Raw genomic sequence first — 12,792 nt, 5'->3', positions numbered from 1 at the left:
ACTGTAAGCAACTTAAAATAAGATTCTCAAAATTAAAATATCATGGAATTCTTAACCACAAAGTGGACTCCACACACCACATATTTACCTCCAGGTGATCAGACTTCTCCTGAATTTGTTTCTCTAGTTCTCCTTTAGTTATTCGGAATTTTGCATCCAATTCATTTGATTTAATTTCTTCTGACTCCTAAAGGGATTGAAGAAATGTAAGAAGAGTTTTAGAGTTTTATGTTTCCTTTTCTATTCTACGAGCATACAGACAGCTTTTCACACCACTGAGTGTTCCCTGTAAGCACATCTCTGATAATCCTGACCATACCAAGAAAGACCCCCACACTACATGCCAATCAAGATAAACATTTTCCCTTTTATGTAACAACTTTCCAGTAAAGAAACCAGTCACTATTCATCTCAGCTTTGGAGCTTGCACAGGATAATTCCTCCCTGCTACAGCTTAAGCTAGAAAGCAATGAAAAAGAAGACTCGGGCACTAAACAATAATTTGACATCTTGAGAAAATGTGCCTACTTGATAGGATTTTATCATTTCCTGACAGTTTTTCCTTATCTGATCTCCTTCTTCTTTTGCTTCAGTTAATTTTGTCATTGCATCTTTGAGGCGTTCTTTGGTTTCCTACAAAAACAGTAATTAAAAGAATGGGTTAAACCTAGTAAAACTCGTTTACTTAACTTCATCTGAGAAGCACAATTCTCATAATGAAACTTTCCTTTCAGTCTGAAAAGAATTAACAAACACTATTTTTCCCCTTGCTTCGTTCAACCGTTACTTTAGGCAATTCCATTCAACCCACCACTGAGGGCACAACAAAAGGATCTCGCTTATGTGCCATGCACATTTCCAGACAGCAGATTTAATTCTATCACTTAAAAACTAAGACAACTTATTTCAAACACCACCCCCCCCCCAAAAAACCCTAACAACAAATGAAAATATGATGACCAAATTAAAGAGAGTCCCACAATACATCCTCCCTTCACATTCTTCCAACATTTCCATTTCAGTATCAGTATTTAAGAGCACTATTCTGAATTTTGCTGCAGGTATTCAAATTAAACAGAAAAACCACTTTAGAAACAGTACATAAAAAGTAAACAGTATAAAAACTACATTACTCTGATTATATTTTCATGTAATGTTATCAGCACCATTTCACCCACCTTGTGTGAATCCATTTCTGTTTTCAATTTGTTCTGAGCCCATTTTACTTTGATAACATGAGAATTGATTTCTTCTTTCAATTTTTCTATTTCTCTGTTGTGTCGAGTGGCTTCACCATCCTGAGAAAATTTCAAAGGTTTTTCATACAGTTTAATGATCCAGTGTTTCTACAACAAAACTCCTGTCCAGTTATCAAGTTGTTTTTTTCTTAATGTCTGGATTTTGCAAAATCATGCACATATTTGAGAATGCCCAACAATGCTTTAATCCAGTGGGAAAAAAAACCCCATTAGTGTTGTGGTTTGAATAGCAAGGTAAGGTTGCATTAGTGTTAGTGTATGTTAATGTTACATAGCTCTGAAAAGACAAAGCACCACAGAGATGATTTTTGTTTCAGAAGAGTAGTTTTCAGGACTTTTAAGATGTGTCCTTCTGTGCACAGTACCCTTGCTCAGAAGAGGCCCAAATTAAAGTTCGATCCCCAGTCATTTATTAACTTTTGGATCTTCCACATGAAATAGAATTGTACAACACAGCTGTGAAGAAGAATACAAAAAGACCTAGGTAATTTAATAGTAATCTCTTACTGCTTTCTAAAACGAGTAGAAAAATTTTGGATGAAAAATCCTATTGATTTATTATCTATTTTTAGTTGTACAAGAGAGGAAATACAGAGTGAAAACATAGGAAAACAGCAAAAAAAAAGATGGCAGTAATTTAATGCCATTACAGCCTTTAAAAAAAAATCTGAAGCCAGAAACTACTTCAAAATCTGCAACAAGCTGTCTTCTCAATTTCGTCAAAAAAAAATCCCTAATGTTTCACAAACTAATTTTCAGGGAAATATTAAAAGGAATTCCAAAAAGATTGCAACGAGAACTGAATAACTTTGTTCCTCTTCCCTTGGAGGAAAGGCACTTTCACAGCTATGCAGCAAAAACTAAATGAGAATATGTTTTACCAAGTACAACAGCAAACAAGTGATGATGTTCTGACAGTGCTTTTAATCAAGTCATACAGCAATACTTGGAGTACCTTAGCTTCATAGAGCTGGTGCAATCTTCCTTTTTCCTGAGAAAGTTGTTTGATTTTATTTGTAAGCTTTTCTATTTCTTTGTTTGCATCTCTCAGTCTTCTCTCAAGGACCTCTTTTTCCTTTCGGAGGTCAAGTGACTCCTTCTCTCCTCGGACGTATTTCATCACCATCGTCTCCTTTTCATGGCGAGCTTCCTCACATTTCTTGTTTGCCTTGAAAAATATCAAATCAGAATGAATCAATCTAGTATTTCATAATTAACTGGATATTTTCAGTACTGCAGTAGAACAGCATAAGAAGGCAGGACTCAAAAGCTCCAGTTTGGCAAAGACTAACATTAAATCCCTCTTAAGCATTGAAATTACTCACACTCCTAACAGTGAACATATATCTAAGCAGCTGCATCTTCACAGCTGAACATCTCAAATGAGTTATCAATACATTAGTAAATTCTTGTTTAGAAGGAAAGAAGTATAAAGTTTAGGAACAAAATAATTTTGCAAATACTCAGTAGTGGTCCTCCGTCTTCCCTCATCCACATGCCAACTGCACAATCATTATACAGTGGCTAATTTTTCAGATGGCTCCCTTTCAGTGGCTTAATTTTACAGATGCCCCCACCCCAGCATTAGCAAGTTCTGCTTCAAAATAGAAATAAAAAACCTAAAATCAGACACTGAGCTTTAGAATACATGCAATAGAGAAAATACTTGGCATAATATGATACTAAGAAGGAAAAAAATTCCCAGATTTCAATAATACATAAAGACAAAATAAGAGCTTTTTGCTGGAATTGAGAAAAATATTAATTTTCTGACATCCTGTCTGAAAAATGCTATTATCAGCTTTTAGCTCCTTTTGAATCAAGTTCAGCTTACAGGTAAAGAAGATGAGATTTCCTTGAGAGCTGAATTCAATACATATAAAAGTAGGTATTTTTTTTAAAGAGTTATCAGGCACTCTGAAGTGTTAACAGCTATTTGGAAATTCACTGCTGACAGTTATCAAAAATGCAGATATAACTGCACATTAGGAGTTCCAATTTTGGAAAATTTTGTCTTACCTAGTGATCCAACATGTTTCCTACAAGAACCAAGTTTTTTCAATAACGGAGATGCTCAATAGTTTAAGGTTTTCCATATTACCTGTTCCATTCGAAAGGCCATCTCTTTATGCAACTGCTGAATAGTATTTTTGGCTGCTGCATCTTGAGTTACAAGTCTGTCTTTGCTAGCTTTCACTTCTTTATTAAGCTCTTCTATTCTTGCTTCCAGCTAAAATACAACATCATGACATAATTATAGAGACAATAACTCTTTGATCATGGTTTATACAGGCAGGCATATTTCACACAAAATTAGATGCTTCAGCAGATATTTACCTATATTTCACACTTGTCAAGCTGCAACCACCCATATCAACATCTAGCTTTGCATGACAGTAAAAGCATGAAAAGATGTCAATTCTTATATTTCAGTGAGAGTGAAGATGCTTCAAATCAAGTAAAACACAAGGCGCAGTAATTTACTACACAAAGTAATAGATGGACAGCAAGTGCTGAGCTGCCAGAGCAGAGCTGGCTGCTATCTGAGGTTGCTGCATCTTCCACCCTTTTGTTCCTATTCTTGTGCCATATCCTTCACTGTGCCAGCAAAGCAGCCATGCATCCATACTGAACTGGGCTGGGAATTAAATCACTGAAAAATCACTCAGCAAATAAAGATGAGCTTAGTCACTGTGCTGGCACATTTTTAGCCACCTAGTGAACCAAGTCAGAGACCTGATGCAGCTGAAGAATAATCCCCAGCGTTAACTGGACCACTTCCCAGGGTGTGTTCCCCGCCAAGTCATGCACGTCCAGCAGGAGCAGTGTGGTGGCTGCAAAGGCTGTGGCACTGCCCAAACGTTGTTCAAACTGTGCCTAACGACTCTCCTCTTGTCCTAGGGGAAAGCCAATTCACCCAGCTAAGGGGGTTTTGTTTGCTTTGGGGGAGAAGGGGCGAGATCTCAGGGTCAGTCTCTTGAGTTTTGTGCAATCCCAAGCTGCTATGCCAGAGGCAAGAACCACCTAATTTGCTTCTGTTACCACACCATGACTTCACCACACTCCATTCAGCTCTGCAAACGCACCATGCGCCAGACAAAAAGCTTCACGTGTACAAACAGGCAGGTAGAGTTTGTTTAGAGCTGTGAGTGCAGCCAAGCCTTCATTAACTTAAAAGTTACCATAAAACACTAATTCATAAATACCAGCAATAAAACACTCCCATCACAAATGAAAAACTCCAAGTGTTTCACTGCAATGTCTCTTATGACTCCAGGTGCTCTCAACTACTGTATAAACCATTACAGTCCAAAGAATATTTTCTGAAATCACTTGCAAGCATGTAATATCACAAACACCCTCACAAATCCTTTTTTCCAGAATGGAATAAAGTAATTGCTGCATGATAGAGCTTCATGAAATCATACAGTGCTATCATGGAAATACAGACAAGAAAGAATGAGGGAGCTGCTCATACTGGTTTATTCAGGAGCAAGCAATTCCAATTTGTAGCCTAAAAATAACACTTTCCAATTCAATTTTCAATCACATCATGGATTTTCAAATATTCTCTGAAATTAACCATGAATATATGAATATATCACACAAATATATTCCTCTAGAATACTTCAAGCCTGACACCCTGCTTTGTGAACAGATTTCTGTGTGATGCAGTTACCAACAAAGAAACCTGACAACCATGATAGTCACCAGCACTTGCAGAAACAGAAATTTGTATTTTAAATGCTATCTCTTGCCAGATTTCCAAAACATAACCTATAATCAGTTCCTAAAGCTGGCCAGCCAGCTGCAGGGACATCAGCAGATAGCTGGTAACAGACAAGCAGTGACACCTGGTGTGAAACCTTTTCCTCCCACACTAAAACCAGCCTACACCAATGCACACACCATGGTCCTCCTTGACTTGTCCCTGAGGAAAGGCGTGAATTTAGTACCTGAAAGTCAGTTTATCCAAAGACACTAAAGGCTTTTAGATGATTTCTTGGAATACAAGAACAGATTTATCCTCTTAAAAAGCTTAGGATAATAAACATGGGTTAAACAGTGGCAAGAGTGACATAATATACAAGTGGGATTCTAACCAGCACTTCCATTTTGTTATCTGTACCTGTTTAATAATGCTGAGGTGCTGCTTTTCTGTTTCTGTTCGTTTTTTCAATTCATCTTTTAAGTTGTCTTTTTCTGAGCAGATTTCCAAAATCAGTTCTTGATGCTTTTTATTTTCTTTAATCAATCTGTAAAGAAAAAAAAAAATAAAAACAAGGTACATCAGTACTGGTTTTTTTTTTTTGGTTGGTCATTTTCAATTTTGAGATACATGGTTTTTGCTCTTCGATCTGCGAATTTTATTGGGAAGCCAGAAACCCTAAAAAAATCCATGAAAGCCTTACAAGAAAAAAAAAAAATAAAGTTGTGCAAGTAGAACTTAACTCCAAAACAGCAAGCAGCAACCTCCTTTGAGGAAATTGCTTGTTTCCAGCATTTTAGGGTTGTTGTGGTGCATAATAACATGGGACATTTGGTAACCCTATGAAATTACTAAACTGTCAGTGTTAGTAATTTTAAGGTAATGTAAGACAGTAACTTTCAGTCAGATAGTTACACCAGTCAAATGTCTGAAAACACAGAGTTTATTAATTTCGTGGACTTCTCAAAAGTTCACATGGAAGAACCCATGTTCTTACCCGGTTCACAACCTGGTAAGAAACAGAATCCTGATTTTTTTAAGTCCTAAGTAGGTAACAAGTCTCCATTTTCAATTTTTACCAATAGTTCCAGTTCAGCTCAGCTGTTTGACCACACCTATCTTGACATTCTAGCATAAAACTCAGCAATTACATTGTCAGAACTGCTAAATAAAGAGTCGCAAACGTATTTACATGTTTGCAGATACTATTAGGTGGGTATTTTAGGCCACTAATTGCATGAATTTTTGGGAGGCATGCCTTTACCTGAAAAAGATACTTAAACATCCCTTTATCCCCTCCCCTCTATTGAAAAAAAAAAAATCTCTAACCAGTCTCCTAAATTATAAGGAATTCAAAACCATCAGTTATAGAGAGCTTAGCACTTGTGATCTGCTTTTTAATCTATTAATGAATATTCCAGGATTACAAATTCTTAATTCACGCCACAGCTGCTCACGTACATATTTAGATCTGATCACAGGAGACAACTGGGCTACTTCCAGAATGATGTTACAAGAAATTCTGCTGATCATAAAGTAAGGGACAAAACAAATACAACCCAGAATAGCCTTTGGACCAAACACAAAATGTTCCACAGCAGTTTCACACTCTTGAGGTGAGTTGCCAAGTGTCAGATGGGTGCAGCTGGCCAAAAAAAGAGACGTGGTTTTATATAAAGCCTTCTGGAGGCATACATAACATACACACATATATAAACACTTGTCTCTAAGAAAGTAATTCCGAGGCTGAAAATGCTGCTCTGCCTCTGAGTCTACCATGAACAAGTAAAACCCTTTACCTCATGATTTCCTCGAATCACCCCTCTCTACACACCCACCACTTCAGATTCCCACTCCTTCTCTGTAACTTCTGAATGTCTAACTGTGCACTCTCCAGCTTTCCTGTCATCAGGTGACTTTCCTCACATGGATGGTTTCTGTCAGTGAAGTGCAAGAAAATACTTTCCCTACTGGGACTCTCTTCCTCTATCTGGTTTCCCTTCCTTTGATGTCCTCCCATAAAATGATTTCGGAGAGCCTTATATGAAAAGTAGGACACTCATTTTCAGCTCTACAAAAAGGAATAAGTAAGAAGTTAGAGGCTACATTTTGTTAGCAAAAAAATATTTCTAAAGAGGTAACAAAGTATTAAACACCAAGTAAGGAATCATGAAATCAAGAAATGAACTGGCTTTTGATGAACAGAAATATTCATGTTGAATACTGCCTAGCAGAACTATTAAGCACAGTTCATTATAGCAACACTTACAAGCCAAGCATTTCAGAAGTCCTCCTATAAAATGTGGAAAGTGCAGTTCATCTATAAATGACACTTCCAACTCAAACAATACTCTCAGCTGATTAACAACTTTGCTGGATGATGGCAGGAGACTGAATACTACTTGAAAAAGAAACAAGCAATTTTAAACATAAATAAAATGCCCATTGTGGGAGTTAGTACTTTCAAAGGCTCATTTCTCCACAGACACATACGGACTGAATGAATCCTGGACTATTTTTATATCACCATTACTGCTGCAGTATTTAAGTAATTCTAGACATTGGCAGGGTATTCAATGACACAGTTGGCTATTCCGTTCCTGCCAAATCCTGCAAGAATTCAGACATCAAAGCACACACTTTTATTTACAAGTACATACCACAAGTAAAAATGATTCTTTCCTTAAAAAACAATCAAAAAAAGCTCATTAACTATTCTCATACCAACTCGAGACAACTTGCTTCATACCAAAATGTTGTATGCTGGTGCACACAACATGCAGCCAGAATTGTTCAGCACACAGGTCCAACCATGATGCTCATACTCAAATACTCACTTTGTAATGGTTTGTTCTTGCTGCAGGTATTTATCTTGCACACATTTTTCAAACACAGCCAAGGCATGTTCTCCCTTCTGCACACCATTGGGGAGCTTTGGTCCCTTTGAAAAATCCGTGGATAAGAGTTCAGACTCTATTTCCTTTAGCAAATCCTCCTGTGAGGAAGTCTGATGTATTGTGGAAATAAGCTTCTTTGTGCAGTCTGTGTCATAAGGGCTTTCTGAATAGATTTTATCGCTCGATTTTTTCACAAAGTCAGATTCCTCCCTCAGATCCTGTAATATTTCCATTAATGATTGTTCTGTCTGGTTAGTTTTTGGATCGTGTTGTTCAAGTTCTTCACTAGGTAAATGTTCTGGTTTTGTGGAGCCTTCTGCCTGCCTTTCACAACAGGCATTAGCAGAGCAGTCTGCCCCTCCAGACTGCTGCTGTCCTTCTGCTGGGACCCCATTGCTGCTTATGTCAACAGCTGCTGAATCCTGATCTGAGGGCAACAAACTCGATTCCCTTTCCAAGACACCAGCATCACCTCCAGCGCAACTGATGCTTGAGCAGTCCTCCATTCCAGATGTTTTACCAGACTTCTCATCATCCAGGGCCTTGGAAGAGGCATCATCTGACAGACTGACTGGCTCCAGTGTGCTCTGCATTTCTGGTAAATATTCCTCCATAATCTTCCTTCAGAAATCTAGATGTAGAATTCATATTGCAACATATTACATACAATATCAAAAGAGATTGAGATAAGGAAAATAACGGCTACTAGAAAATAAAATTCAAAGTGCAAAAGTATTTAGGTAAGTGTTATATAGAGTTTGTTGCTCTTTCAGCCCAACTTTTAAGTAAATGCTCCAATACAAGTTTTTCTAAGAGAAGGTGAGAAACCAGGGATAGCGAACAGGAAGCAGTGAGATAGTAAATGCCAAGACAATAAAAAAGCAGCACCTTTTAAAATTAATAACTCTGCCATTTAAATCCACAAAAATTCCAAGTAATCACTTCTAAAAAATACTTAATGACAATACATTAAAAAAAAAAATTAAGAATCTAGGATCTTACAGCTTTCACTTTCCTACAAGCTATCTGAAAGCAACAATATGTCTTGACTGACTTATTTTTACAAGATAGGATGACTCCCTGGTTCAGCCAGAATATCCAATTTCCTTACTGTCACGTCCTCACTGAGCATCCTTACAGCAAAATGCATCTGTACCCAGGAACCTAAGGGAAGGGGCTGGGGGAGGATGGGGGTGAGATTCTCTTTTCCCATCTGCTTTCAAGCAACCAAAATCCCCTGTGGAAGGGCACAGATGGTCTTTGGCAGATCTGCTCTCTCAAACAGTAGCTTGCAGAGCAAGGACTTAAAAAGCTCTGTAGAAGCTCACTAGAAGGACACCATACTGAGAGCCAAATAGCCAGAATACTTCTGGAAGAGCCTGGGTATAATGTTGTATCTTCTTTTTCCAGAATCCCAGATGGCTGTGTGTCTGAAAAGACTACTGGCATTTTTAGCAAGCACAAGATGCCCTTACTTCCATTAGGAGAAATTCATTACAGCAGTCTTAACTTTTATATGCAAGCTTATCTTCCTACACCAGATAATTTAGGCTACTTAAAACAAGGCAAATTTTTCATTTATAAATTCAACTCTGCTATTCCAAGCGTCATCTCAAAGGAAGTGCTTACATGCCACAAATTTTTTCCATCCTTACTTTCTGACTTGTTCAGTTCTCCCTTACACAGCCACACCATCTGAGCCACTCAGGTACTTGCTCCATGCTCCTCCCTTTGCCTCAGCCTCAAAGGAAACCCCTTTGTGCTACTTGGCTTCACTCCACTCCCCCAGAGTCCTGCCTTATTAACCACCACTTCCTACTGAGGCTCAACATTGTTAAAACAGAGGGACAGGAGTCCCATTAGATCAGTCCTCAATTGCTACCACTGTCACCTTTCACTGTTAGGCACAAAAAGCAGCTTCAGCCCAGCTGTTTCTACCAGGAAACACCACCCCACAAAACACCAACTCAACCTGAAACCAACAGTTGGGCTACAACTGGGACTTAATCAACAAGAGGGAAGCACATGGAAAACTGAGCATTCAGCTTGGAGTACAGAAGGGAATGTATTACACCTGGACAAGAGTCACAAATCAGCAAATGAGAAGCACACATTTTTTAAGAAACAAGCAAACCACCTTTTCTTTTTTGGTCTCAAATCCAAAAAAATCCTCAATGCTACAGCCTCTAACCCAGTACAAATCAGTAGGAACCAGACCATAAGCAGCTAGGGAGAGGTACAAATGAGAATAGAGATCAGGAATGAGAGAGTCTATACAATGTGACACTTTCACAAGGATTCCCCGTTTTACAAACAGATCTTCTCTGGTACTAATAAAATCCCTAACTCCCCTTTGCTTCAAAAGATTTATGTTTAGGTCAACACTGGAAGCAGCAAACCCCACCACTTGGTTTGTGCCGTCCAAACAAATGCTCTTTTGGAATCTATCTACCCTTTGATAACGTCTGCTGGTAACGGAAGTTCACAATGTACTACTGCTCTCAAAAACACCAACCTCAACTGACAATCTCAACATGCAACCAAAAATGAACATAACTGCAAGAGAAAGTATTCAGTTTAATAGTAGCAGAACACATTAGTTCCTACTTAATTAAAATGCTGTTAAAAACCAATGCTTTCAGACTAGTGCACTTTAAACAATCAATAACTGAAAGATAATTTGCAAATGATGCAGTTAAGATGGAAGAAAAATTCACCTTCTAGTATCTGTTCCCTCTTCTCAAAAGTAGTTTGTAATACACACTCAGCTGTAAAAGACACTGTATTAGCATAAAGCTGAAGAACTGGTTTTTTCTCTAGTAGTTACACCAGTCTAAGTTCTTGATGATGCTCTCTCTGTAACGATCAGAGGGTTTTTTTTACCTCAATTTAAGCCTTTTTTAAAGTACTTTCCGAAGTGTTACAGAACTTCCCGAAATGTGCAGTTGTTTGATGCACTGCCTCAAACCTGCTTGTGACTGCCCAGCTGCTGCAGTTCACCATTACTACAAGAAAGGGAGTGGTAAAATCGTATACATGAACTTCCATGTTGGTTGTTACACACAAAATTTCCAGTCCAGTTAGCAAACTGGAAGGTATTTATCTCCATATGGAAGCAAGAAGTGAAAAATACAGCCCTGTTAAGAGAGTACATTAAGAAGGTCATTAAGTTTTCTTTTTACTGTGTTACTTCCTTCTGTAAATAATACTGTGAATTAGTATTACAAAGACTAATCTACATGGAAGCAGAAATACAATTATTTGCACAACTCAGTGACAGAGAAGAAAAAAAAGCCACTGACTTAATATCCAAAATAACTTAGTTATTATTACTCATTTAAAAAGTGTAGATTTTTATATCAAACTCATGGGGAATACGAGTAATGATTATACAAATCAGTTAAAGGATGAAAAGTAAATTATGATGACTCAGTGTTCCCTGCAGTCACAGTTTAATTTTCAGTGGTACCTAGAATGTAATTTACCACATTAAGTTCAGTCTTTATGATTCCAATACACTGGATTTTAGCCTTATCTGCCCAAATTTACCTGCACCTATCTGCACCTGTTCATGAAATACATAGATCCCCCCCCCGAATAGTATTAGCTTTTATGTTCTAATTACTAACTTTTAAATAGAAATTAAGTAATTCATCACAGGATCACAATTTATTTTCACACCAAAAATGTCCAGACAAAGAAATCATGTAGAGCAGGTGTCAATGCAAATTCATACTGATATTCAAATGTCTCTTGAATATCCTAAGTTTGTCGTGCCTACCTCAGGCAACTGAATATAATAGATACTTCCTATATGATACCAGAGACAGAAAACTGCAGTGATGTCACTAAAGAAAAGGCTCACGGTTTGTAAGCAAAACATTTTGTGTGATAAAAGGATCAACACAGTCCAGCAGTAGCCAGTTGAAATGAAACATGCTAATATTTGACTGTTTCATATCAAACATACAAATCCATCAAGCTCCAGATAATATTTGGACACCACCTGATAGGAGCTACATGCCTTTCCAGGTTTAATATCCATCCTCTAATACCCTACTCATCCTTATAAATGACTTTTCCAAAATCAGGGAAGGACTAAGGTTACATATATTGCATTAAGAAAACAAAACAGTTTAGCGCCTTTCTGATGTCTTCAGAATGCATCAAAAACAATCAAAAAGGAAAATCTTGACTGAAGCAAATGAACTGGCTTATGTGATATGCTTAAACATCAAACAAGCACACACTGTGTTGAGTGACAGCAAAGTGCTTGCACTGTTTTGCAAAGTTTCTACCTTCAACCACCTGCTCTGCTCCTTCCTTAGGCCTGATGATCATCTTAACAGCAGGGTAAAAGTGTGTTGCTCCTGGTCCCATCCGTGTGATGTTTGTCCCACCCCTCACTGTAAGTTCCTTCTGCTGCATGTGCCGCAGGAACTTCTCAAAGCAGCACTTTGAGTAGCCCAGCCCAATCCTGCTTGCCCACATACCACGAATGACTGCCATCCATCTAGGGCAGCATGTGAAAAGCTCTGTCACTGCCTTGTGACAGCTTCTGCAGCTGTGACAGGACTCTTTGCTGTGACTGGACTCACGTAACTGGTCTGACCAGTCGTCCTCCTCCTCTGATTTACAGCTCAAAATTACACTCTAACACACCTTCCCCATGCTCTTGCTTCTGTTCCACAGCAGAGGAGGCAGCTGGCTGTTTTCCCCCAGTGCAGTGATACAAAGCAACACGAATAGAAATACATCAATTCAGACCCTGCTAATGTGAGCAGCAGGAATGAGGAACACGAACACAGCTCAGCCACGTCTGCAAAACATCTCCCTAGGCATCAGAATAGAGGCAAGTTGAACTCTTCAAAACCAGAAATGCCTTTTTTAAAAACAGCTAGTGTTTTTTCTCATCACAGATGTGTTC

General features: G+C 38.2%; 1 protein-coding gene across 2 annotated transcripts in view; it reads right to left on the bottom strand.

Moving 5' to 3' along the window:
• CCDC186 (coiled-coil domain containing 186) overlaps positions 1-12,792 on the bottom strand; it is a 35,555-nt gene that overhangs the window by 13,286 nt on the left and 9,477 nt on the right. For both annotated transcript variants that reach the window (XM_048311020.1, XM_048311021.1), the window contains 7 exons: positions 7,806-8,496; positions 5,389-5,515; positions 3,361-3,489; positions 2,215-2,427; positions 1,179-1,298; positions 529-633; positions 89-187 (listed from right to left, as the gene is read on the bottom strand). In XM_048311020.1, coding sequence (XP_048166977.1) covers positions 89-187; positions 529-633; positions 1,179-1,298; positions 2,215-2,427; positions 3,361-3,489; positions 5,389-5,515; positions 7,806-8,479 — 1,467 coding nt within the window. In that variant the 5' untranslated portion in view covers positions 8,480-8,496. The remainder of the gene's footprint in view (positions 1-88; positions 188-528; positions 634-1,178; positions 1,299-2,214; positions 2,428-3,360; positions 3,490-5,388; positions 5,516-7,805; positions 8,497-12,792) is intronic.

The sequence above is a fragment of the Corvus hawaiiensis genome, chromosome 8, assembly GCF_020740725.1.
Source record: "Corvus hawaiiensis isolate bCorHaw1 chromosome 8, bCorHaw1.pri.cur, whole genome shotgun sequence".
NCBI classification, from domain to species: domain Eukaryota; kingdom Metazoa; phylum Chordata; class Aves; order Passeriformes; family Corvidae; genus Corvus; species Corvus hawaiiensis.
Note: the sequence above shows the minus strand (reverse complement) of the source record. Positions and strands in the feature narration are given on the sequence as shown.